The 27,747-nt window shown below is 36.7% G+C and overlaps 1 protein-coding gene across 4 annotated transcripts in view; it reads right to left on the minus strand.

The window, feature by feature from the left end:
• Positions 1–2,198: 2,198 nt before the first annotated feature.
• Trappc13 (trafficking protein particle complex 13) overlaps positions 2,199–27,747 on the minus strand; it is a 33,884-nt gene continuing 8,335 nt past the window's right edge. Inside the window, exons 2-13 of one of the 4 annotated variants that reach the window (XM_008845980.3) lie at positions 24,076–24,144; positions 23,790–23,889; positions 22,470–22,554; positions 19,833–19,960; positions 15,710–15,782; positions 14,837–14,881; positions 11,305–11,322; positions 9,091–9,224; positions 6,208–6,406; positions 5,334–5,434; positions 2,617–2,767; positions 2,199–2,491 (exon numbers count right to left, since the gene is read on the minus strand). In XM_008845980.3, coding sequence (XP_008844202.1) covers positions 2,384–2,491; positions 2,617–2,767; positions 5,334–5,434; positions 6,208–6,406; positions 9,091–9,224; positions 11,305–11,322; positions 14,837–14,881; positions 15,710–15,782; positions 19,833–19,960; positions 22,470–22,554; positions 23,790–23,889; positions 24,076–24,144 — 1,211 coding nt within the window. In that variant the 3' untranslated portion in view covers positions 2,199–2,383. The remainder of the gene's footprint in view (positions 2,492–2,616; positions 2,768–5,333; positions 5,435–6,207; positions 6,407–9,090; positions 9,225–11,304; positions 11,323–14,836; positions 14,882–15,709; positions 15,783–19,832; positions 19,961–22,469; positions 22,555–23,789; positions 23,890–24,075; positions 24,145–27,747) is intronic. The other 3 variants (XM_008845981.3, XM_008845983.3, XM_008845982.3) reach the window with 3 other exon arrangements.

Here is a 27,747-nt window from a genome sequence, read left to right on the forward strand (position 1 = left end):
CCTGCAAATTTCATTTCATTTTTCTTTACACTGAGTAAACTCCACAGTGTAAATGTACCCTGTTTTTATTATCTATTCATTGGTTGAGAGACATTTAGGTTGTTTCCATTTCCTAACTATTGTGAAAAGTGCAGCAACAAACATGGCTGACCAAATATCTCTATAGTAGGATGCTGAGTCCTTTGCGTACGTGCTAAGGAGAGGTGTAACTGGATCATATAGGAGATCTATTAGTTTTTAAGAGTTCTCCACACTGATTTCCAGTGACTGCACCAGTTTGCAACCTCACCAGCAGTGAATGAGTGTTCCCCTTATATCTTCATCAGTATTTGTTGTCACTTGTTTTCTTGATCTTAGCCATTCTGACTAGGGTAAGATGAAATCTTAAAATAGTTTTGATTTCTTTTCCCTAATTGCTAAGGATATTGAATATGTCAGAGGTATTTATTAGCCATCTTTATTTCTTCTTTGGGGAACTCTGTTAATGTCTGTAGTCTATTTTTTAATTGGTCATCTGTTTCCTTGATTGTTTTTTGAGTTCTTTATATATTTTGGAAATTAACCCTCTATTAGATGTATAACTGGCAAATATTCTTTCCCACTCTGTGGACTTCCTCTTCAGTTGACTGGTTGCTTCCTTTGCTGTATAGAGGCTTTTTAGTTTAATGAGGTCCCATTTGTCAATTGTTAACCTTATTTCCTGAACAAATGAAGTCTGATTTAGAAAGTGCATTCCCATGTCTATATCTTGTAGGGTTCTGCCTATGTTTTCTTCTAACAGTTTCAGTGTTTCAGGTTTCACATTGAGGTCTTTGGTCCATTTGGAGTTTATTTTTGTACAAGGTGATTGGTAAGGGTCTAATTTCATCCTTCTATATGTGGAGATCTAGTTTTCCCAGATGCTGTCTTTCTTGACAAATAGTAAAACATTTTGTTATATTCCTGTTGCAAAGCAATCTTAGCTTTTTTGTTGTTTTGTTCTGACATGAATGGGTATGAGTACATGGAATTCTTTTGTTTTTGAGACAGGGTCTCACTATGTAGGCCTGGCTGGTTTAGAATTTACCATGTAGACCAGGCTGACCTTGAACTCACAGAGATCTGCCTGTCACTGCCTCCCAAGTGCTGGAAATACAGGTGTGTGCCACCATGCCTGGCAGACAAGAATGTTTTATATTAATATGATTAAAAGTTCAGAATCAGGCTGGAGAGATGGCTCAGTGGTTAAGAGCAAAGGCTGTTCATGCAGAGGACTCAGGTTCAGTTCCCAGCACTCACATTGTGGCTAACAACTGTCTGTAACTCCAGTTCCAGTGGATCCAGTGCCCTCCTCTGGCCTCCGTGGGCATTGCATGGCATGGGTACACTTAAAACACTCATACACATAAACATAACTTTAAAAATTGAGTTCAAAATAAAATATGAAGCTGGGAATTGTTTAATGTGTATTATGAAAATAAGTCCTTCATTTTTCAGTGGGAAGAACTCCAGGAGTTTTTAGGTTTAGAAAATTATTGACCTTCTCTGCTAAAATTTAATTGAGCCATCATCAGCCTTAGAAACAAAATCAGTTCTGATCTGCTGCTCCTATCTGTTAGATGTGTGTCTGTATACACAGTCTGACATATCCCCATACAATGATTTTAAAAACAACTAAAGAAGTTCATACTGTGTTAGGAAATAATCAGGTTATAGGAGGATTACTCAAGATTGTTTCAAATAAACCTTTTCTGTGGATTGAGCACCTAGTGGGGGAAAAAAATACCTGTAGTTAACACTATTACTAGGTAAGTAGATTTCTGTTAGGCAAAGCAGGCGGATCTCTGTAAGTTCAAGGCCAACCTGGTCTACATAGTGAGTTCCAGGACAGCTGGGGCTACAGGGAGACCCTGTCTCAAAAAAAAAAAAAAAAAAATTATAAAGGCCTGAAAACTAACTGTATTTGGAGATTGAGCAAACTGTCGTCCACAGGCTCGATCTAGCCAGCTGCTTATCACTGCAGAAACTGCTGCTTTGATGCTAGGATGGCAGGATTCATTAATTGTCTGAAAAGCCAGGTCTTACCCTTTACAAAACAGGTTGCTGACTGCTGTTTTATATACTTGTTAGATATAAATAGGCTCAAGTACAGTGCTTGTGGAAAATAAAATCTAATAGTTATCTAAAATGACATGAAATAGATGTAGAAAATATAGAAATGTTCATTTAGAGTATAATTCACAAGAAAAACAGTAGCTTTAAACAAGCATTTAATATTTTAACTGTTTTACAGGCAACAAATTTAAACAACAGACTTATTTTTGTTACTGATCATTTCAAAGGTAACAAAAATACAGAAAGCAGTTCTGTGACCAAACAAGAAGCTTAGCACTGGGAACTTTCTTTAGGCTTCCACTTTAATGGCTGAAGAGACCACACAGACTTGTGCGATGTCATCATATTCATATGTTCTCTTTAAGAATGTGTCAGTCAGTCTTAAGCCGGAGACGCTCTAGAGAGAGAGAAAGAAATGGCCTCAGTTTCCATCCATTGGTAATTACCAGAGAAAAATACGGCTATTATAAATGACTGCAAATTAGTCTCCATCCTGTTGAAATTACTTAGAAGAGGACATACTTGTAATCCCTGTACTGAAGACAGGAGAGTAAGGGCAAGGCAGAGAGAGGAACTTGGGTGCAGCTTTCCCAGCTGTCTTCCTGAAATTCCACACCAGTGGATAGAATTGGTATTGCACATTTCCAAAACCAGATCCATGGTCCTTTCACTGCTGAAGCAAACAGAAAACAGGAATAAATCTTGTTCATTTCATAAGGAGATACTATCATATTTTTCTACTTTTTTTCAGTAAATTTATTTTCTGGGTGTTCAAGGAGAATAAAAACTATGGAGAGAACTGAAAAAACTAGTACATCATTGTTTCACTTAGGCTAGGATGAAGGAACGACGTACCACTGCAGAGGTAGAAGTGGGAGGATCAGAAGTGCAAGGGCAGCCTCAGCTACATAGTGAGTTTGAATGGCCAGGTGTGGTGGCACACATCCTTAATCTCGGCATTCTGGAGGCAGAGGCAGGCAAGCATTCAACATTTTGTTTCCTGCCCTTACTCTTCAAATGCTGAGATTACAAGTATGTGCCCCCATGTCTGCTTTATGTGGTGTTAGAGTTCAAGCTTAGGGCCTCATGCATCATCCTAGGTAAGTACTATAACAACTGGTCAAATTTCTAGACCCCTGACAAGATTTTTTTTAAATTTTATGTGTACATTCTTCTCTATATGCTCATGTATGTGTATCAGATTTTTATAGATGAGAAAAATGAAGCTCTACATGGATTTAGGAAACCTATTTGAAGCATTAAAATGAACACCAAAAATTTAATTAAAAAAATTTTACAGTACATTCAGTTAATCAATAAACTTACTTACACATACACCTCTAAGAAGAAAATCCACTGAACACACCCTATTGCACAGCATCTTTGCTTGAATGCCTTATTCAGAGTTCTTATGATGTGGCAAGCACTGTATGTACAATGCTATGTAACATATGTAACATCAGCCCCTTCTCCTGAATAATTCACAATCTGATGAGAAGCAGGTGAATAGCTATAGCAATATATGGATGTTACCACAAAACTAAATTAAAATTTGCTATGAAAAAGACTGATTAAGGGGTTGAGAATGTAGCTCTTTTGGCAGAGTGTTTGTTTAGTATGTAGGAGGCCCTGGGTTTGATCCCTAGCACTGTATGAACCAGGCATGTGGTACACATCTGTAATCCCAGCACCCAAGAAGTAAGAGTAGGAGGATCAGAAGTTCAAGGTCACCTTCAACTACATAGGGCGTTCAGTGCCAGCCTGGGCTAGAGACCCTGTCTCCAAACAAAGCAACAGAACGGTTAAATATGTAGTTCATAGAAGAACCAGGCATTTTTGTAAGTTTCAAGGATGGATAGTTCCTATTTCCTTGATACCAAGAAATTGGAGAGAATGTGGAATTAAAATGATTATACATTTATACTACAAGGGCTGAGATTTACCACTGCGATACTATCAAAATACCCAAACTAATATTATGTTCCAAATTATAATACAAGTACTAGCAGAGGTGATTTTGCTGGGATATAATCCTAGGTTTTCCTGTGTCAAGGCCTTATGTTCTTTACTGCTTCTATTTACTAACACAGCTCTGCTTTAGTCTGTAATTCCAGCACTCATGAGGCTAAGGCAAGAGAACTGCAAGTTCAAGACCAGCATAGGCACATAACAAGACCACCGCAAAGAACATTACCAAACGAAAAAAAAAAAAAAATAAGCAAAAGACAGAAATCAGAACCCTATTTTCCCACCTCTCATTATCTCTTATCTTAAATTTATAACCAAGTTTTAGCTTATTAAAGATACAGCTCAGATACAAGTATGCCTCAGAGAAATGTACCTGACTATTCTAAATCCGTGTTATTCCCAAAACATGCTAGTTCATTCTTTAGTAATCTGAAATGTGAAGAAAATATAAAAATGAACATGGAGATGGCTGTGGTGGCACACATCTTTAATCTCAGCACTCTGGGAGGCAGAGGCAGGTAGATCTCTGTGAGTTTGAGGCCAGCCTGGTCTACATAGTGAGTTCCAGGCCAGCTGAGGCTACAGGGAGACCCTGTTTCAAAAAGACCAAAAAAAAAAAAAACCAAAAACAAAAAAAAAAAAAAACCCAACCAACCAACCAACCAAAAAACATGGACACTGAAATAAAATACATCTAGTCTCAAATTCTGGCCCCATCTTTTCTAGCTCTCTTCTGTAAAATATGGATAATTAATGTCCACCATATAGGGAATGGTTAATAAATGAAATAAGAATAAAAAATGAGACTGGAGAGATGTCTCATTGATTAAGAGCACTGGCTACTCTTACAGAGAGGACCAGGGTTCAGTTCCCAGCACCCAAATGGTGGCTAACAACCATTTGTAACTCCAGTTCCAGGGGATCCAACTCCCTCTTCTGGCCTCCACAGGCAATGCCCAACATAAGTGCACTTATACATATATATGCAGGCAAAACATTCACACACATAAAATAAAAATTAAAATATTTAAAAAAGAAAATAAGGCCAGATGTGGTAGTGCATGCCTTTAATCCCAGCATTTGGGAGGCGGAGGCAGGTGGATCTCATAGTGAGTTCCAGACCATCTGGGACTGTAGGGAGACACTGTTTCAAAAAGGCGAAAAACAAAACAGGAAAATAAATCTTTCAATATACAAAGAGACAGAATATTTAAAAGATTTACAAATTTAGGTGAGGAGGAAGGACAGTCATTCACAAACACTGGCATTACCTGCAGTTTGTAATTTTACAGGTAATATGAAAAGGTTCTTCTAGGTTTACAGTATCTGGGATTGCCTCTAAGGATAGCCTAACATCTCCGTAACCTGGGGCCTGTGGGGAAAAAAGGTGACAGTTAAATATATCACAAAATCATTTTTAAATACATATTTAATTTTTATTTATTTTATGTGTATAATGCCTGCATGTATGTAAGTACACTTGTGTTATGCAATGCCCTCAGAGGTCAGAGAACACTGAATTTCCCTGGAACTGGAGTTACAGACCATTGTTAGCTGCCATGTGGGCACTGGGAATTGAACCCAGGTCAAGACTACAAGAGTAGTTAGTGCGCTTAACCACTACCAAAAAAAAACCTTTTGATTTTAATGAAAGTACCATACCAGCACATTTACTGAACCTGATTTACTGAACCTGATTTACCACATTTACTGATACCTGGCCTCCAAGCTGATATTCTGAGAAAATATTGCTGGTTCACTCCATTAGCCCCTCACTCTACCCTCTTTGGCTATGACTCCTGGTGGAATGGCCCTGCACACCTGGATTGTTTTTTCTTATAACTGCTCCAGGTTCAATAGAGTTAAGATGAATCCTACCTCTAGGTAAGTAAAGAGTTAGGACTCAAGGGATTCTGATCTCAAAGGATTATTTTCCAAAGACACTGTGTTTTCAATATACATAACTCTAAATGGGCAAGGTTACTGTCTAAAGAGACAGACAGATACCATTTTGAAAAGCGGCTGTGAAGAAAATGTTTTTTCATAAGACAGTGCATGGATGGACTACAGAAACACTAGGCTTGGTGTGTTGGGGACAGGCAGTTATTACACCAAAGTCCCCAATGAACTTCTTGCTAGACTTACCATTCTTTGAAGTTGGCTGGTCTGTAATCTTCCCCTTTCACCGAGATTTGTTTTCCATACTATATCCAATTTTCCAATTACTGTTACACCTTTAATGATGCCTGCTTTTTCTGCAAACTCCTTCTTGGGCTTTAGACAGTATAAGTATTGGCGTGTATCCATTGGCTGCAAATATCCTCTTGACCCAAATGTAGATACACTAGCAGGTGTAGACATAGACAAAGGAAATATTTTAGTATTGTTTAAAAAAATTTTATTTTTATTTTATGTGTATGAGTGTATTGCCTGCATGTATGTAAGTGCATCTGTGTCATGCAATGCCCACTTAGGACAGAAGAGGGTGTTGGATCCCCTGGAACTGGCGTTATGAATGGTTAGCCACCATGTGGGTCCTGGGATTCAAACCCAGGTCTTCTGCAAGAACAGCTGGTACTCTTAACTGCTGAGCCATCTCTCCAGTCCCTTAGCATCTTTTTGAAAGAAAAGCTACTGTTGAGATTATTTTTTTTTGGATAGGAATTTGTGCTGGATAGCTTTAGTGTCAACTTGACACACCTGGGTTGAGGGAGCCTCAGTTGGGGAATTGCCTTCATTGGACTGGCCTGTGGCCATGTCCATGGGGCACCTTCTTGATTGTCCAGTGATATGGGAGGGCTCAGCCTACTGTGGGCGGTGCCACCCCTGGGCAGGTGGGCCTGTGTTGTATAAGAAAGAAGGCTGAGCAGGGGCCAGGAGAGCAAGCCAGTAAGCAGTGATCCTCTATGGCCTGTGCTCCAGCTCCTGCCTCCAGGTTCCTGCCCCCAGTTCCTACCTTGGGTTCCCTGATGAACTATGACCTGGGAAATGTAAGACAAATAAACTCTTTCCTCCCCAAGTTGGTAGTGGTCAGTGTGTTTTGTCATAGCAATGGAAAAACAAAGTAGGCCAGAATTGGATGATTTACTGCCTAAAGATCTAGGAGGATCAGAGGTTTGAACCCAAAGGAAAGGTACTTATACTGAGAACATTCTATTTTCTTTTCAATTGGCATGATCAATCTTGAGGGTCTTTGTTGTAGAATAATGCTTAAAATGTTGGAATGAAAACTGCAGTAGAAACCAGAATTTTAAGTAACTTACCCCTTTTTACTAAAGTTATCAAAAAATCTACATTAATTGGAATTGGTGGTACAGAGCTGTGAAGGAGATTGAGGCAGGAGGATCCCAAGTTCAGTGTCTGCCTAGGCCAGACAGTGAGTTCAAGGCCAGTTTGGGTAACTTACTGAGACCCTGTCTCAAAATAAAAAGTAAGAAAAGAACGAAGGCAGTGTAGAGCTAGTGGTAGAGCATTTGCCTAGCATGTGCAAGGCACTGCGTCAGTCCCCAGTATCACCGTAAAAGAGCAACATGTGCTATTCTGGTTCTTTCTATGGTGCTAGGGACAGAACCCAGGCATGGCACATGCTAGGCAAGTGTTCTATCACTGAGCTACACTATCACCATTAAGACATCTAAGTATTACTTTCAAACTGAATGAAAGCTCTGGAAAGAATGGAAAATTATTCTCAGTGAAACTAAAGGAGGCCATGAACTTAACTGCTATATAGTACAGGCTTTTCACCATTGATTAAGAAAAGTAGGAACTTTTCTTAGCTATTACCTCTCCATCTATATTAATATCATTTGTTTCTTCTCATCCAAAATAGCTAAAGAAAGACATGTATATTTTTCACAAAATTATTAAAAATCATCTACTACTATGTCCATTTTTTTATGTTCAGATAATTTCTTTTCTTTTTTTCTTTTTCTTTTTGAGACAGGGTCTCTCTGTAGCCCCAGATGTCCTAGAACTCACTATGTAGACTATGGTAGCCTTGAACTCACAGAGATCCACCTGCCTCTGCCTCCCGAGTGCTGGGATTAAAGGCATGCACCACCACATCCAGCTGATAATTTCTTTTCAAACTCACACTCATCCCAACTTTATTTTCTAGTATCTCCTCCACCATTCCTTCTCATGTTTCTGTTTTATCTTTCACAGGCTAACAATGATAATTATAGATTTGCCTGGCTCATATATGAAAATTAAAAGAGCAAGTGCTTTGAACGGTGAAACACAGAATGAAAAGGCCTAGGATCTTCATTTTTATGTGGAGGAAGGTATGTGCATGTAGAAAGGTACATTAGTAATGTCATGGCAGATATATGGCGTTCTGTATTTGTCAAATCTTATAGCATGAACAAAACATTCAGTTGACTCTCAACTATGGACTTTAATCTGTACTAGGTATCAATACTGGTCCATCAGTCATAAAATGCATTGCATTAATACAAGACAGGAGAGTTGGGTACAATGGGGTATGTAGCTACTTGGGAAGCTGAGGTAGAACTGCTTGAGCCCAGGCTGAATAGCTTAAGCCCAGTCTGCAACTGGAGAGACTTGGTCTCTAAAACAAAAAGCACAGAAGAAAACAAAAATCAGAAGAAACTGTGACTAGGGAAGAGAGCTTGTGAGATCTCTTTCTCTTTTTTCCTTTTTAAAAACTTTTTATTTGTTTTATATGTATGAGTGTTTTGCCTGCATGTGTGTAAGTGCACCCATGTTGTGTAGTAACTATGGAGGCCAGAAGAAGGGTTGGATCCCCTGGAACTGTAGCTATAGACAACTGTTCGCTGCTATGTGGATGCTGGGATTCAAGCCTGGGTCTTCTGCAAGAGCATTCATAACCACTGAGCCATCGCTCCAGCCCCTGAGACCACTACTTTCTTTTTAGTTTGGGTGAACCTAAAACTTCTCTAAAAAATGAAATCTATTAATTATTTTAAATAAATCAAAATCTACTAGATTAATGGATATTAGAAGAGTCTGTGTCTTTCAAAATAATAGTAAACATTTCATATTTACCATTCTCCAGCTTCATTGACTGAATTTAATTCTGTTACATTGTACATTATAGATGGCTCCAATGAAACTTTCTCCATAAACATGGGTGAGGTTGTAATATTCTGAATCTGGGCTTCGAGAAATACTTCATCAGTCTGAGGATATGGGAAAAAAATATCCACCAAAATGTCATGATATTTAAAATATTCACTTTAACAGAAGTATCTTATGTGAAAAAATATTAACCACAAATGTGATTAGTTCATGCCTGCAAATCAGAGTTATCATAATTAATGCAAGAAAAGAATCTTCATCCTAACATAATTAACAGGGGCAAAGTGAAGTGTTAGTCAACTGATACTTTGTCAAACAATGGATGTGGGATAACAAGAATATTTTGTAGTAGCATCTAAAAGCATTTATTTAACTGAAATTTCAATAACAACCCCTGCCCCCGCCAAGTCTGCTATGGTGTTAGAATGTTAATCTGAACTTTAATATGATAGGTGTGCCTATACAATGCTAAGGTAAGCTAACTAGGTCTTCATACGAATATTCCAGCATAATGAATGTAGTTTCAGTTGACATGGTGTTACTTAAGTTTAGATAGTGACCACTAATTATGAGTAATCTTTTTATACCCTTTTAGGATGTAACTTTTTTATTTTTTATTTTTATGTGTATGAGTGTTATGCCTGCATGTAAGTAAGTGCACCCATGTCATGCAATGCCTGCATGCAATGCCTCCAGGATTCCCTGGAACTGGAGTTACTGACAGTTGTTAGCTGCCATGTGGGTGCTGGGATTCAAACCCGGGTCTTCTTCAAGAACAGTGTTCTTAACCACTGAGCCATCTCCAGCCCCTGGATGTAACTTTTAAAATTAAAGCAATTGATAAGTGGTCTTAGTCACTTCTTGGTTCACTTTATATGTATATTTTGGGCTAAAAAAGAATATGTGAAAAATGCCTGATAATCTTTTAGCCTCTAGATCAGTCAGACAAAAGTATTTTGTGGCCTCTGTGATAGATTTAAAACTAATATCATTCACTGGGTAATTAAAATAATTTATAAGAATATTTAATTCTCTGCTACATCTTTTACTTTATGCCAATTGGTTATTATTTTCCTTTGGTTAATTAACCTTTGTTTATTCCAAGGGTATTCAAGAAAGTATTTTTCAAAAGTTTCAGGTATAGAACACAGAAATAAAGTATGCCCCCAAATTGGGAAATAATGAGCTTTTTAAGCTTGAAGTTAGGAAAATGGAAATCAGTTGTAAAATATAATGAGTTAAATTTAATGTGTCTATAAACAGATTCTTGTCTAAAACAGATGCCTTTGGACATGTGCTTGAATGAAAAGAGAAGCACAAGATTTATTCAACCATATTCCACTTAAATGCATTGTTCTATTGCTTTTCACTTAAGAAAATAGGTAAATATATCCCATAAATCCATTGCTCTTAAAAATAACCAAAGGCCCACATTTCAATTTTTAAGATACAGTTCTCTGCATAAATTGAGAAACAGCTTAGATACAATGAAAGAAAAGCAGCATAATGGAAAATCATGTTAGTTTGAACAGTTAATTCAAATAACAATTCACGTATTATTAGCATGCTTAGAAGCCATATCAAAAGTAATTTGACATCTGAAAAATTAGGATAAGAATTTAGTGACAAGGCTGCTGATGTCATGATTCCACATGTAATGTGATAAGCAAGTGCTGCACATTGTGAATCAGAAGTTGAAAATATGATTTCAGCTAGGGTGGGATAGGGTGGGAGATTTGCTTTTCTTTTGTTTTCTTTCATCAAAAGGCCATGTTTACCTAACCTGAATGTGGAACCAAAACCACTATGCATCTCAAAATAATTTCAACTCTACATGCTACATAAGGAATGAAAGATAATTGGGTATTTCACAGCAAAATATTGAAATCTAAGGATAAGAGAAACAAGGTTGTATGCCTCTTTTAAAAAACATCCAAGGAAACTACAAATGAAAATATAATTGTTTCAATGTGACAATTTAATCTTTATTTGTTCCCACAGAATAAGATATATAATATCAAAAGTACAATCAAATTTTGTATTGTCTTTCTGAAGTCACCTAAGTGGTATTCATAACTAACTGTTTTTCCACTATGTTTTGTTAAGGAGAGATTAATTAGCCAGAGTCAAAGAGTGGTAAGTAAGAAAAGTATATAAATTTATAATAAAAAATCAAATTACCACAGAACTGAGGTCACTCTAATGGAAAAATAAAAAAGAAAAATTAGAAAAATCAGAGTTAAATGTTAAAGAAAAAGAACTTTAAAATAAAATGCATCTCTGCATTTTTTTACTTACTAAGAGCATTAGTAAACAAGAAAGTAAATAGGAAGCAACATACAGAAATATGACAAGCTACTACTCTACAAGGTGACATTGCTAAAGTTAAATGACAATGGAACAGAGAGGATTACTACGGCTGAACACTTCAACAGGAGCAAAGAGATAATGGCACATTTAGGGCAGTCTGTCTGCTGCCTTTCTACTTCTACAAACCCTTTACCTATACTGCCATTCTTAGCTCACATGTTAGGGAGGATACGTATTGTGTTCCACATTTAGAATACACATAGATCATACAGCTTCTCTTAAGTGTACCTAATGCTGGAATTCATGGGTCATATTTCAGGAAATGCTGGGGTGAACCACTCCAGGCAACTCGGCTTGTTCTGTTCTTGCTAATAGATCACATACTCTATTAGTCATATTATGAATATGAATATATATATCTAAAGGTACTTTTTTAAGTTCAACGTTAAATGTTACCTCTTTTATCAAATACATAACTATACATAATTTTCACTGCTATGTTCCCAAGGCATAAGAACACTTCATGACTTCTGATACAGGGAAGTACATATATTGTACTTACAATATGTCAGCCTCTTCCACCAGAGGTTAAGTCTCCCGAGGATTGGGACGATCCCTGTCTTTATCTGTTTTGGTTCCAGACCTGGTATGGGGCTTTGAACCCAGCAGGTGGCCAAATGTCTGAATCTCAGCTACTAATTTTCCCTATCTTCTTGTAAAGCTTTTCTATTTTAGAAAAGCACAACAAAAACTTTCATGAAACTCGTCTTCTTTTAAATGATTCACGTATTATTAGCATGATTAGAAGCCATATAAAATCTATGTTTCAGATATACATGGCACAAGGACTGTAGTACGAGTTGTAAGTTATCAGACATTTGTAATGGTGTGGGCACTAACTACTTAACTAAAATACAGAATCTACTTCATGCTATTGGTTAAACAGTATTTGTGTTATAGGTAATTTTGAAAATCTTAGAGACCGTAAGTTCTATTTGTCTACTCTTGTTTATTATTATTTTCTTTCTTTTTAAATTTGAGACAGGGTCTTACTATGTAGTTCAGGCTGGCCTGGAACTCGCCACAATAGACCAGGCTAGCCTCAGACTCACAGACATCCCCCTTCTTCTGCCTCCCTGTGGTGGGATTAAGGCAAGCACCACCACATCAGCCTATTCTTGGTTTTTAAAGAGATACCTAATTTCCAAAGTTCAGAATTTAAATAAACATTTTAAGTTGCAGTTTGTGGGAAACATTTAAACATATTTGCATATAATGTTAAATGAAAAAGGTAGCACACAAAACTGTCACTATGATTATTAAAACAGAATATTACATAAATGCATAAAGGCTGAAAAACAATGCAGATTAATGGAAAAGTCAATTATGTATGGTGGAAATGTGATTTTTTTTCTTTTCTCATAGGAACATGCCACTCCTATGACATGTACAGAAATAACTAGCTAAATGACCATTTCCAAATCACGTCAGCTATTAGTGTTATAAAACCAATCAATAAATATTTTAATTTATTACTATCATTTTTAGCTAGGAAGACTTACTAGGTATTTAGTATAGTCCTTCTAGGAGCCAATTACAGAAAAACAAACAAAAAATGCAAACCACCACCACTATCAACAAAAATACCTTACTCTCATATAATCTTAGTCGTTTTATATTTTTTTTAAATGTTTTATTATTTTATTCTTATTTTTTGTGTATGAGTAGTGTATTGCCTGCATGTATATAAGTGCACCCATACTGTGCAGTGCCCACAGAGGTCAGAGAGAGCAGTGAATTTCCTTGGAACTGGGAGTTATGGACGGTTAGCCACCGTATGGGTGCTGGGAACCAAACCCAGGTCCTTTGCAAGAGCAGCCAGGGCTCTTAAGCTCTGAGCCATCTTGCCAGCCCCAGTTTTATAAATTTCTTACATATTTTGGTAGAAACATTAACATTCTTCCCCAGCCTAGTAATTAAATTTTTCCCAGAAAATGACAAGACTATTTAAAACCCATCAAACTGAATAGCTTATCAGAATTTATTATGTTACTAATTAAAAAAAGTTAGAAGAAATATGTTTTATCCCAACTTAACTATCTCCCAAAGAGGAACACTTTAAACATCTAGTAATCAACTTGATGAGTCTGTATCTTCCCACAGTGTGTGTGGAGCCTCTCTACTAGCTACTTAATATTCTAACTACTGGAATTACAGTGTGGTTCTGCTTGGGAGCCTTTGCTACACTGATATGAGTCTATTCCTTCCATCCACTCCTTCCAGGCTCTGTTCCAGTTACTTCTCTAAAGATTTTGCAGACTATTCCAAGTTCTTATCCCAAGATGCAGCACATGTGTTCCTATCCTTTTTATTTTAGATCCACTATGTACTAGTCTAGAGAGTTTTGTGTGGTACAGACTAGGTTCTTAACTGTGACAGCTAAGGAATTCTAGCTACAATACGAGCAACATACTAGTAAAACCTTAGTGTGCTGATGGTGAATTATCTATCAAATATGGTATGACTGCAAATTTCTGATCATCTGATTTTAGACAAAATCTAAATAACAAAATACTGCATTTGGGTAATTCTGAATTTACAATAGTGATTTTGAGGGTAAAAAGGCTGTGAGGCAGAGTCTCACTGTAGCTCAGGGTGACTTCCAACTCACTGTGCAGCATAAGTTGGTCTTGAATTCACCATGCTCCTGGCTCAGCTTCCCAAGTAAGTGATTATAGGCAAGTGCCACTATGCCTAGCTGAGATACCATTTTTCTACAGCTCTGGAAGCCAAGATAAAATAGAAGTGGGGGAAAACCCAAACAATAAATCCTTTCTCTTCTGGCCAGTTCTACTTATCTCTTTCATTAGGCCAGAAGACAGATTGTGTCCTATTCTTAAAGTTACTTTTTTCCCACCCAAACCAGCTTCTCCCAACAAGCTTTTCAACCTATAGGAACCTGACTGGAGCTGGTACACTCACTTCTCAGTGAAGAGCTTGCTATGCTGAGTTTCACCTGTCACTCCTTCTCTATTGATTCTTCCTCTAGATCTACCACGTCAATTTGTATAACATCCAGAAATACACTGTAAATAGTCAACAGATTGGTAGTGTTTTAAAGCAGTAATATTAATATCATTGAATAGGATTAAAGGGTAGTCATTAACAATAGGGGTGAAGGTCTTACAAAAAATGAGAATAGAAATCAATACACAATGATTATACTTAGGTTGAAACCAGCAGGTTAAAAGAGACTTACAATGAAATCATTGATTTTTAACTGGAATTTAGGTTCATTTTCACAAATAATTCAGCCATGATAGAAAAATCTCATACCTTGGATTTTTAGTCAGATAAGATTTAAATGTTTAGTTTGAAATCCTACTTAGTGCCTAACACTTACCTCTGCGTTGTAAAATTTTGTTTTCACATCCAGTGGTTTGAGAACCTAGTTAAAACAAAGCATATTAATCAGGAAATTTTTTTATTTGACCATTTTTATTTGTTTTAAATCACAAGGCATTAATTTATCAAAGCCATTTCTAATTTTCATTGTTAAAGACTTTTTAGTGTGCATATAATATTCTTGCAAAAAAAAATCAATAATCTTTCACTTAAATAATTCTTTGAGACCAGGAGTGGTGGTGCACCCTTTTAATCTCAGCACATGGGAGTCAGAGGTAGGCACATCTCTGTTAGTTGAAGCCAGCCTGGTCTACATATCCAGTTCCAGGACAGCTAGGTTATGTAGTTAAGACCCCATCTCAAAAAACAAAAAGAAACCAAACTAAACAAACCTACAAAACAAAAAAACCAACACACCCCCCAAAATTCTTTGAACATTTAATACTATTTATACTTTTTCATTTGGACTCGATACTCATATTATCTTTTTTTTAAAAAACATTTTTATGTTTCGTTTCACCAATTAGAAAAAGCTTTTGTTTTTGTTTTTGTTTTTTCTTAAATAAAATGCTAGCCGGGTGTGGTGGCACATGCCTTTAATCTCAGCAGATATTTCAGAAGGACAGCCTGGTCTGCACAGCCAGTCTTCCGAGTCAGCTGGGGCTACTAGGAGAGCCTATCTTTAAAGCATTACATTAGCACTGATAATTTCTACTTAATCTGACTTAAACTAGCTAGGAATAAGAAGAATCCAGGCAGTGAGATATTTGATTTATTTGGACCTGGTTTTCCACCACAGAAAAACAGGAATAATTATACTTCTAGGAAAAAAAGCCATATAAAATTGTTTGATCACTGCCATATTCAATACCTGAAATTTGAAGAATTTTCTAAAGTACATTTTTTCTCCACCCTGAGTTGTGTAACTCACAGCACACACCAAGCTGAAACAGAAAGATGTCAACAATTTGAAGTAATTTTTCATTTCACTTCTTAATAATAAATCTAATAAACTTCAATTTTACTTATAAGTGTAAAAAGCCATTTACACCAAAAATGTAAAGCTGTGGTCAAATGAGATTACAATGGGGGAAAAGTTCGAAGGAGATATGGGTGTATATAATATATGAACAGAAAGTTCTTATTCAGAAAATGAGATCTAGCTCTTTTGGAGCAGGAACTTAGAATTTTTCCTTCAAATATATTCCAAAATAAATCCCAGAATAACTATATAGATGAAGGAAAAAATAAGTTCATATGCACTGGGAAAATATGCATCTCTTCAGGGCTGGAGAGATGCTTCAGCAGTTAAGAGAACTGACTGCTCTTATAGAGGACATGGGTTCAGTTACCAGCACCCACGTGGCAGCTCACAACTGTCTATAACTCCAGTTTCAGGGGATCTGATGCCCTCTTCTGGTCTCCACTGGCATTCCATGACCTGGGTGCACTTACACACATGCAGATAAGACACTCGTACACATAAATAGTAAATAAAATTTAAAAAATAAAATAAAGAGAAAAATATAGATTTTAAAAGAAATTCCAGGGGGCTGGAGAGATGGCTCAGTGGATAAGAACACTGACTGTTCTTGCAGAAGACCTGGGTTCGAATTCCAGCACCTACATGACAGCTAACAACTGTCTGTAACTCCAGTTCCAGGGAATCTGACAGTCTCTTCTGTCCTCTGCAGGCATTGCACAACACGGGTGCACTTACATATATGCAGGCAATACATGCATACACATAAAATAAAAATAATAAATAAAATATTTTAAAAGAAATTCCAGGATAGACTTAACCTAATACAATGGGAAATTGTGTAAAAGTTTTAATCAAGTGCTGGGCGCCTTTAATCTCAGCACTTGGGAAGCAAAGGCAAGCGGATCTCTGTGAGTTCAAGACCAGCGTGGTCTACATGGTGAGTTCCAGGACAGCTGGGGCTACAGGGAGACCCTGTCTCAAAAAGACAAAAAAAAAAAAAAAAAGTTTTAATCGAAAACAGTGAAACAATTAAAAGCAGATAACAAACTGGGATAAAATACTTTAACACAAGAAGATGGTTACATTGTTAATATACAAAGTTCCTCTGGGTCATTCAGCAAATTATCAATGTTTTACTCAATATGAGGAAAGGAATACATAGATGTATTATGAAAGAAATACCCAGATAATTACAGTCCTGTAACTGGCTCATGAAAAATGAAAGTGTTAAGCCATACAAATAGTGAAAGAAACAAATTAAAATAAAGAGAAAACATTTTCAATCTGTAAATATTTGGCAAGGATCCCTTATGTAATGACAAGGTTGGTGATGGTTTAGAAAAACTTATTCTCTTTAAATTTCTAGATGTTGTAAGAAATTTTGAAAACAATCTTTTGGTAAAGAGTCTTAATAATGGTGACATAGGGGCTGGAGAGGTGGCTCAGCATTAAGAGCACTGGCTGCTCTTGCAGTGGACTTGGGTTTGGTTCCCAACACCCACGTGGTGGCTAACAACCATCCATAACTCCAGTTCCAGGGGATTTGACACTCTCTTCTAACCTCTGTGGGCACTGCACAACATGGGCGCATTTACATACATGCAGGTATAACACTCATACACATAAAACAAAAATAATAAATATTTTAAAAATGTTTATGTAAGGGCTGGAGAGATGGCTTAGAAGTTAAGAACACTTGCTGTTCTTGCAGAGGACCTGGATTCAGTTCTCAGCACCCAGCTGACAGCTTACAGCTGTATCTCCAGTTCTAGGGAATCTGATACCCTCTTCTGGTTTCTGTAGGCACTGCAGGCACATGGTGCACTTACATAAATGTTGGCAAAACATTCTTATGTATAAAAATTAATCAAAAGAATTTAAAATGTTGACTATCTACTTCAAGTTATCATAATGCAGTATTGAACTACTCAATACTATGTTGTTTATAATAGTGCAAAACTGAAAATATACTGTAAACATCCAACATTAGGGTAAGCAAAGCAAATGTGTGCGAGGCGGCCATTTAGAAAATCATGTTTTCAAGGAAACCAGCTGATGTGGAAAAACATTCACTGAATTGAAAAGGATAAAATCATAAGTAATATCTATTATTCATAAATATTTGTTATACATATACATATAAAGTAATTGGAAAATATAGTAATCTTTTAGTAACTCTACATTATGGTAATGTGCTAACATTACCTAATGTTAATTTAATTTGTCCTTTATGCTATGCCTTATACTGAAGACAGGAGCTATACAGCAAGTAGACAAAAACACAATACCAAAGCTGGGTGTGGTGACACATGCCTGTAATGCTAGTACTAGGGGAAGCTGAGGCAGGAGGATCACAAGTTGGAGGCTAGCCTGGGTTATATATCAAGTTTAAGGGCAATTTGGCCAAAGAGTGAGACCCTGTCTCAAAAAAACAAAAACAATACCAAAGTAAAACTAATCCCGTCCTAATATTTGCCCTGGAAGTGTTTGTGGTAGAAAGTATTATAGCAGGTACAGGTTTTGAAATGAGGTTTGAGTTTCATGTCTTCTAAAATAGCTGTTCACTTCTCTAAGTCTCATTTCCTACAGAATGATTTTACACATCTGCTATTATTCAGTAAACTTAATTTCAATGAATGTTAACCACTGTCCTCTGGAAGATCCAAGGGATACACAAGGCTACATGGACCTCATATTTAAACTGAGGAGGCCGCACGCAGAAGTAGCTATAAGCACAAAAGATACAAAAATGGCAAGTTGTGGATGTTATATACAAAGGTTAGGAAAGTCTCTCTGAGGAAGCCATGCTATTTCTGAGACATGAAAAAAGTTAGATGTAAATTAGCTAAGATTCTATAAGCAGTTCTTTGTAAGGAAATACATTTTACACCAGAGTGGGTTTGGAGTTAAAAGAAGTTCAGATGACTACAGTGCAGAAAGGGAAGGAAGAACGACATAAAGTTGGTGGATCACGCTGTAGACAGCTTTGAAAACATATACAGAGTCAGAATTTCCAAAAGCCAAGAGGAGATATTTGAAAAGGTGATGGATTAATAAATGGTGCCTCAGAAATTTGACCTCTAGAAAATTTGATCCAAAGCGCATATCAATTACAAAATAGACAGTAAAAAAGGACTGTCAACAGAGTCGGTCACCAACATTGTCTAAGCAAATAGTTGGCTACAAACTTATATTTAATACATTAGTCTAATTACATGCTTTAATGGATATAGTGGAGAGAAGCAAAAAGGGATGATGGACACAGAGAGAAGATGAGAACTACCCTGAAGAGCTGGCAGGCTCTCTGAAGCGATGGGCTGTCAGGTGCCAAGGGAGCCCGAGAAGCCTAAGTAACTTCAGAGCACTGTAGGGTTCATTTGTTTTCCAGATGAAAAGTAGAGCATTCACATTCAAATGTAGAGTTTGAGACTTTTTCATAGCTTGTTTTTTCTTTTTTTTTTGGCTCTGTATTTCTAAGTTGTACAGGAGTAGAATATCAGGTAAATACAGAACTTTAAAATTCACAAAAATAGGGGCTGGAGACATGGCTCAGTGGTTAAGAGCACTGACTGCTGTTGCAGAGGACCTAGGTTCAATTCCCAGCATCCACCTGGTGGCTAACAACCATCTGTAACTCCAGTTCTAGGGGATCTGATGCCATCTTCTTACATACACGGAAGCAATATACTCATACACATAAAATAAAAATGATAAAATATTTTTAAAAATTTAAAAACTCAGCTGGGTGTGGTGGTGCATGCCTGTAGTCCCAGTACTTGGGAGGCAGAGGCAGGCAGATCTCTGTGAGTTCAAGGCCAGCCTGGTCTACATAGTGAGTTCCAGGACAGGTGGGGCTACAGGGGGACCTCATCTCAAAAAGACCAAAAAAATTAAAAAAAAAACCAAAAAAAAACCTCACAAAAGGAAAGAAAAATAAAAGTAGAAAAATAAGGAAACTAAATAAAAGCATGAGCAAAAGTCTTGGAGAAGAAGTAACATTAATCCTTACATGTGTGTTCCAATTTCCTTTACTTCATGGTGTATAACATCATCAATACAACAATCAGGTTTAAGTTCAGCTACAGCAGCACTGGAGGCGGAAAGATTTAAACGCTGAGAACTTGTCTGAAGATCAGCCTTGGAAGAAAGAGTTTAAAAAACCCACATGAGGCTGGTTAGATATATACAGAGTACAGATGCACATGGGTGGAAAGAATCTTGGTCATAGCTGGTTATTTGGGAAGAGGAACAGGACCAGGGAGAGAGGGGAGGAGGGAAAGGGGATGATGAGAGGTTAAAGGTGTGTGTGTGCGTGCATGTGTGTGTGTATTAGCCTGTTATACGTATATATGAAAATATCACAATAAAATGTATTATACAATTAACTTATGCTAATAAGGAAATTGAAAAAAACAAGGGAGGAAGTAGGGCGAACAGGAGAGTACTACTATTCTGTGTAAACTTCTCTGTACAACTTTCATATTCAGAACCCTGGAGATGCTAGACACACACACACACACACACACACACACACACACACACACAGAGACACACACACACCCAATGTGGGTGATAAATGAAATAAACAGGAAGCAGGGAGAATCCGAAACCAATATAAATAGTAACATATGAACCTAACTATTACAAATGAAGGATACAGACAGCAGTAGGAGGAAGAGAAGGAACAGACAGACCTGAGTCTGCAAAACAGAATCATGACCACTGTCTAAGTCAAAAGACCAAAACAACAAAACAAAACCAAACAAAAAACAAAGCAAAAAACAAGCAAAATATATTCAGCATTTGTCTTCATAGAGCTATGGGTTAATAATTTCAAAACAATTTGTATATACACCATGATTAAACACAAAATTTTTATGGATAAGAAGAGAAGTTTTTGCCTGTGGAGAACAAAAGGTATAAACAAGAAAATGGGACACAACGCCACCTTTCATGCTAGACTAGAACATGAACTGCATGAACACATAAGTTTTTCTCCCTTTTCCCCCCTTTGAGATAGGGTCACACACAGCCCAGGTTGGCCTCAAACTCCCTGTGCAGCTGAGGATGATTTTGAACTCTTGATCCTCCTGCTTCCACCTCACCAGGGCTGGGACTACAGGCATGAACCCTTGTGCCCAGCTTCAACACATAATTTTTTTTTTTTGGTCTTTTTGAGACAGGGTCTCCCTGTAGCACCAGCTGACCTGGAACTCACTATGTAGACCAGGCTAGCCTTGAACTCACAGAGATCTGCCTGCCTCTGCCTCCCGAGTGCTGGGATTAAAGGTGTGCGCCACCATGCCCGGCCTCAACACATAATTTTTAAACATACATACATACATATATAATAGATGGACTTTACTGAAATAAACATAGGTAGATGTTTAGAAATGTTTGAATCTGTAACACTGAAAAATAATCAAAGATATTATTAGGTGTTACAGGGCAGTTTAATTACAGAGTAAAAAAAAATGACATGAAGTCATCAACTAAAAAAGCTCCACCTTCCCTAATGCAGTGTTTTCCTCTAAGTTACTCTATTCTGTTTCCTCTGTTTACTGCCTTTTGAACATTTGTCTTAAACAGCAGCTGATCTGAACATGGTGGCACATGCCTTTAATCCCAGCACTTGGGAGGCAGAGGCAGGTGGATCTCTGTGAGTTCAAGGCGAGCCTGGTCTATATAGCGAGTTCAGGCCAGCTGGGGCTACAGGGAGACCCAAAAAAAAAAAAAAAAAAAAAAAAAATCGAACCCAACTTTCTTAATGCTGATCATTTACCAAATAGTAATAACTCACATTTATTGGGCAGGTGTCACGTGAAAATCTCAACGCCAAGCACATACTCATTTAATCCGTATAATTTTGCAGTAGGTAGTGATAGTTTTACCTCACAGAGATCTGCTTGCCTTTGCCTTCCAAATACTGGGATTAAAGGCATGTGCCACAACCCCCGGCTAAGAAAATAGTTTTGAAAAAAGGTTAAAACCACCAGGGTGGTGGCTCACACCTTTAATTCCTGTACTTGGGAGGCAGAGGCAGGCAAATCTTTGCATTTGCGGCCTGCCTGGTCCACATAGTGAGTTCCAGGTCAAAACTAAACTAAACTAAACTAAACTAAACAACAAAAAAGGTAAAAATCTTAGTCTAGCTTTATAGACTCTTAAATAGGATTGTGCTGAACATATCTACCACCTGACTTACAAAGTCAATTTTTTTTCCACCTCTCAAAGAATACACTAGGCATCTGTGTTTCCCCTTTGTTCTGTACATCTTTCCATATCTCATATCTTCCCATTCTTCAAAGATCTGGTCTTCCCTCTAATATACCTTCCTGTAATTAGGTAGTGAGCCCCAGGGATGTTTTCTCTTAACTCTTTCAAATCTGCTAATATGCATTAACAAACACTAAAACCCCTTCTTAGTTGAACAGTCATTTTCTTATCAAGCATTCACAAAACAGTAGAAGGAAAATGTTTCTGTGCCTATCACAGTATTTTGTTCCTTTAGACATCCATCAGTGCTTGTTAATGGCAATTAAAAATTCCAGTCTCAAATATCCATTTTAAAAAGTTTCCAAAGCATAACAGAAATAAAACTTTTAAAATAAAAATTAAAAGCTTTCCAAATAAGAAATCCACTTACCTTTACCAGTATATCTTTTACAACTTGATTGCTATCATTATGAACGCTGATATAACTGGAAAAGGTCTCTCCCAAAAATATATTCCTATGAAATAAAATATTTTAGGAAGAAACTGATTCAGGTCCTATCGAAAATACTCTTTTCAAGTACTGGTAAGGACCTCAAACGGAAGAAATACTTCAAGGAAATACTTCTTTAGCAGTCCTCGATATAAATTCTGCTATCCATTTGTCAGCTACTGCATTTCAAAGTGGAAATGTAAATAAACATGATGTAACCCATCTGTCAACTGCCGCACAAATTTCTGGCATTTCTGGAAATAACAGTCACTGTAATGAAAGCTATATTAGCTTTAAAAAAAATTTTATGTATGTATGTATATATTTATTTATTTTATGTGTATGAGTGTTTTGCCTGCATGTATGTAAGTGTGCCACATGCATGCAATGCCTGCACAGGCCAGAAAAGAGCATCAGATCTCCTAGAACTAGAATTTTAGGTGGCTATTAGCAATCATGTGGGTGTTGGGGACCTAACCTGGATTCTCTGGAAGAGCAGCCAATGCTCTTAACCACTGAGCCATCTCTCCAGCCCCCAAAGCTACGCAGTCTTAAGATTTTGAATACACTAGAAAATGTAAGGTTCTCATTTTTAAAATAACTTATACTCTAAATCTAGACAGTCTATGCTAATCTATCTTGGAGCACTTTATCATTTTCTCAATTAGCTAATAAAATGACTATACTCTATATAGTTTTAATACTTTTTACATGAAAACATTTTCAAGCTTGGAAGACAGTAGTCTAAGATCATACCATATAAGCTTAAAAAAAGTGAAAAATTCTTTTTTGTTTCAAATTTTCTCAGTTGCAGAAACAGTGAAAACAGGATACCATTACCCCATTAATAATCTAGGACAAGAGAAGAATTAGCTGAAAAGTCTGATGACGTCTATACAGAAAAGACTCAAATTAGTTCAAATTAATTAATGTGACCATTAATACACAGTCACTGAAAAGTATAAGATCTAGGGGCTGGGAATGTATTAATAGTGCAGTGGTAGAGCATATGCATCACACTTGTGACACCCATGATTGGAACCACAGCACAAAACAGTTACAAGGCTATCATCCTAAGGAAAATCACTATTGTCATTTTATCTTGTTATGTAGTTCATTAAAAAATAAAAATAGAATCATAACAGTTGGTATAAATTTTTACTACTTAATATAAGAATAGCACTTTCCCACTCTGTAGGACATGATTTATAGTAGCTCTAAGATATTGCTGCACATCCTATATAAATGAATCATTCTTACCCAAAATTTTGGGGCAGAGTCAACATTTCTCCCAGCATTAAAATTTCTGCACCATTTACAGTTGAAGGATCATCTCTCATTAACTGGTTAAAGAGATCTCCTGCAGTAAGAGAATATGAGTGTATAAGGATAACACCTTGACTTGCAGACCAAAATGAGCCTTATCACTCAGATGATCACCATTTGCAGGGTTTAAATACAGGCATCAAAGAACTCAGGGTAAGACTGGCAAGGCTAAGCTTCTTCAGTAATGTAGACAATCAAGTTTCAACTTTTTCTTACATACCAGGTAAGTCTTTCTCTTCACAGGTTACTGGAATATTGGTGAACAAGGTAGGCTTAGTCAATCGCATCACTGCAAATTAAGAAAGTAAAAGAGATTAAAACTGCTTTGGGCTAATATTCTCAAGTTGAGTATGCAGTATTCAGCAATTTCACGGTAATATAAAATATAATGGTATAATATTAATAATTCAAAGATTATCTCACAGCCAAGTCATTAAAATGTACAGTAAAGTTTTATGAAAAAAGAATAATTTTTATTTTATTTGCAATTTGTACATTATAAAAATGAATGCATATATCATTACAGAAAAACTGGAAAAGAATTTTAAAGGTTAAGACACATTAGGACCATAAGGTTTAAGAATATCTGTAGTAATTTAAAATAGTATCAATAAAATTTTTACCAATACTAGTCTGGCAGGGTTACAACTTTAGATGTACCATTTTGATTATGAAATAACAATTTTATACTAAAAGGATCTTTCTGAGCTTTCTCAAGTATAATCACCGATCCCTGGAAACTCTCAAGTACCACTTTAAGTTATATTAATTCTGTGTAGACACTATGAAAATATTAGTTAGCATACAGGCTTATGCTTATATAGCTACAATAAAAATAGGGTTTGGGGGGCCAGGTGTGGTGGCACATGCCTTTAATCCCAATACAGAGGAGGCAGAGGCAGGGAAATCTCTGTGAGTTCCAGACCACCCTGGTTTACATAGTAAGTTCCAGGCCAGCCAGAGCTCCATAGTGAGGCCCTGTCCCCCTCCACACCCCCTAAAACAGAAAGGTTTTTGGAACATGACAGTGTCTAAAGTTTATCTGGAAAAACAGATTAATGAAAATAAACTAAAGGCATGCTACATGGTACAACATACCCATGTCCATAACTGGTAAACTGCCTTATATACAGCTATTAACAGATAGTTTGAAAAAAGATCATTAGGCTGCAGTGAGAAAATAAAAAGGAACAGGACTGTTCCAAGACTAAGACAATTGGCTAACTCATCAAGGAAAAAAACTTACATATTTATTTCAAGTATCAAATGAATTATATATACTCATACAGTAAAACAGATAAGTCAGGGAAAACTAGAAAAAGTGAAAGTGAATTTTAAAATCAGTCTAGTTTATATATTAATTCAACTGTAAACCTAAAAACTTACAGCCAATTTTGAAAGAGAAACATCTTAGCTCTGGAAATTGTTATTGAATATGTCAATGCTGTTGTAATGAAATGCCTCTTCTAATTATATGGTTATTAAATAATTTTTAAAAATCAGTCTAGTTTATGTAGGATATTCTAATGAAAAGAATAACCATTTTTCTGTTGTTTCTCAAGATGGTAATGAAAATGTAACACTAAAAACAATATACATTTAAATTTTATTCTAAAAGAAATCTCAAAGGCTATTTCTCTATATCCCATTAAGAGCATTTATTTAAATAAACATACAACTTTAAAGACTGTAGATCTACATGGTGAATTCACAATACCAGTGCTGCTCCCTAGTATATGTAAAAATGTACCACATAATTAGTAGCTAGCTACAGCATTATGTCACATTAATACATTTCTCATCCTGGTCTCAGCTTAAGTATCACCTTTGCCAAAAAAGAAATGAGGTCAGCCCTTGTCCCTTGTGGTATCTGTATTTATCATGAACTAAATTGGTTTGCTTCTAACACTTCGTTCTAAAGTACATGATGTCCCTATTCACTTCTGTAACCTCTGTATTTGAAAAAGGTTCTGGCATACAAAATACCCCAAAGTGCTTTGGAAAATGAAAGCATTAACATCTCACCACAGCCCTCAAGCAGCCTGCACTGATTCAAGGATGTCAACTTCATGAACTCAGACCATTAAATAACCTGCAGTATTAAGTAGCTGGCTTTTGAAATAGTCAACAAATGCTAACTTTAAACTTTCTGACTTCATAGCTAGTGTTTGCTGAGGTATTACGCTAAACAGTAAGTACAAATTATACATATATAACTATCACTATATATAAGGTTAGAATTCTTATTTCCATTATATGGAAAAGGTGGACGGTGCCTGGTGAAGGTAACTTGTACATGAAAGACTATGTATCACAGACACACAAGGATTATATATAAAAGACTTCAGTCTGTTCAAAACATATTCTCCCAAATAGTTATTATTTATAAACTTGGGATCAGAGGTAAAGCTTTGTCTATTAAATAGTGTATGGAACTCTCAAGGTAGGTTTCTATTCCAAATAGTGTTAACCAGCTAGAGACATGGGGTTGAAGTGGCTAGTGTTTTCAATCTTCATTCTTATTTTTAACTAGAAAAAAAAATCCCAAATTATTAAATATGACCTGAAAAGAAACAGGTGCCCAAAGAGAGATAGACAAAAGCCAGTTCTTCTAAAATTAAATAGCTAAGATTCTTTTAAAATTTATTTATTTTTATTTTATGTGTATTTGTATTATGCCTGAATGTTAAGTGCACCCGTGTTGTGCAGAAGACATGAGGGTGTTGTGTCCCCTGGAACTGGAGTTACAGACGGTTGTTAGCCACCATGTAGGTGATGGGATTCAAACATGGGTCTTCTGCAAGAACAGCCAGTGCTCTTAATCACTGAGCCACCTTGCCAACCCCATAGCTAGGATTCTATCTTTTCTGTTTTGGTTTTTAGTGATAGGATTTTGCTGTGAACCTCCACCCCACCTCAAATTTTAGATGCTCCAGCCTCAGCCCTCTGGACTGTGATTATGGGTATGTGCCACCACACCTGGTTCATGATTGCAGATTTTTGAAACATAGAGGAAGCAGAATTACATATATAACGAGACACTCATTCCTGGAACCTTTATTTTTATTTTTGGAATTTTGAGAGAAGGTTTTACACTTTAGCCCAAGATGATCCGTAACTTGCCATGTAACTTAGGCTGGTCTTGAACTTTTGGATCCTCCTGTCTCAGCCTTATCATTATAGCCATTAGCCACAACATACAGCTCATTGCTTGAGATTTTTAAACAAACTAGGGTTTCATTGTCCAGAGGACAATATAAACATGCCAATATTAAATACATGTTTACAACTGTTTTTCTGTCATGTAGTCAGCTAATGGACCGCAGAAATTTAAAATGTTAGGTATAAAAAAGCAAACACTATATCTATAAAAAGCAAGATTTAATAAACACTGACAGAAAGCTGGGGTAATGGCTCAGTTGGTAAAATGCTGGTGCACAGGCATGAAGACCTGATCTCAAGAATCCATGTAAAACAGCTAGGGGAGGTGGCCTGTGCTAGCACTGGGCTGTATATGTGGATCCTTGGAGCTTCCTGGCCAGGCAGCTCAGCCTACCTGACAAGATCCAGGCCAGGGAGAGACTCTGTCCCACCAAAGAAAAGAATACAAACCACCACCACTACCACCACCATCGATGACCACAAAAACCCCAAAGTGCTTGAAATGTCTAGCTTGTTCTCTGGCGCTACAGTATGCACACATACACAAGAAAAACAGAGAAACTAAAACAAAGTACTGGTTACTTACTAGATAGCAATTTTGTATACATGCTTAAGGTTAAAGCAGGTTATAGGTCAAGAAATTATTCATTTTAGTCTTTAGATTAAGAAGAAAAATGAGTTTTAGTTGAGAGTCAAATAGTCACTGCACACATCAGATACTATCAGTGAA

Source organism: Nannospalax galili, unplaced genomic scaffold (assembly GCF_000622305.1).
Source record: "Nannospalax galili isolate Female #2095 unplaced genomic scaffold, S.galili_v1.0 scaffold5243, whole genome shotgun sequence".
In the NCBI taxonomy this organism is placed as follows: Eukaryota; Metazoa; Chordata; class Mammalia; order Rodentia; family Spalacidae; genus Nannospalax; species Nannospalax galili.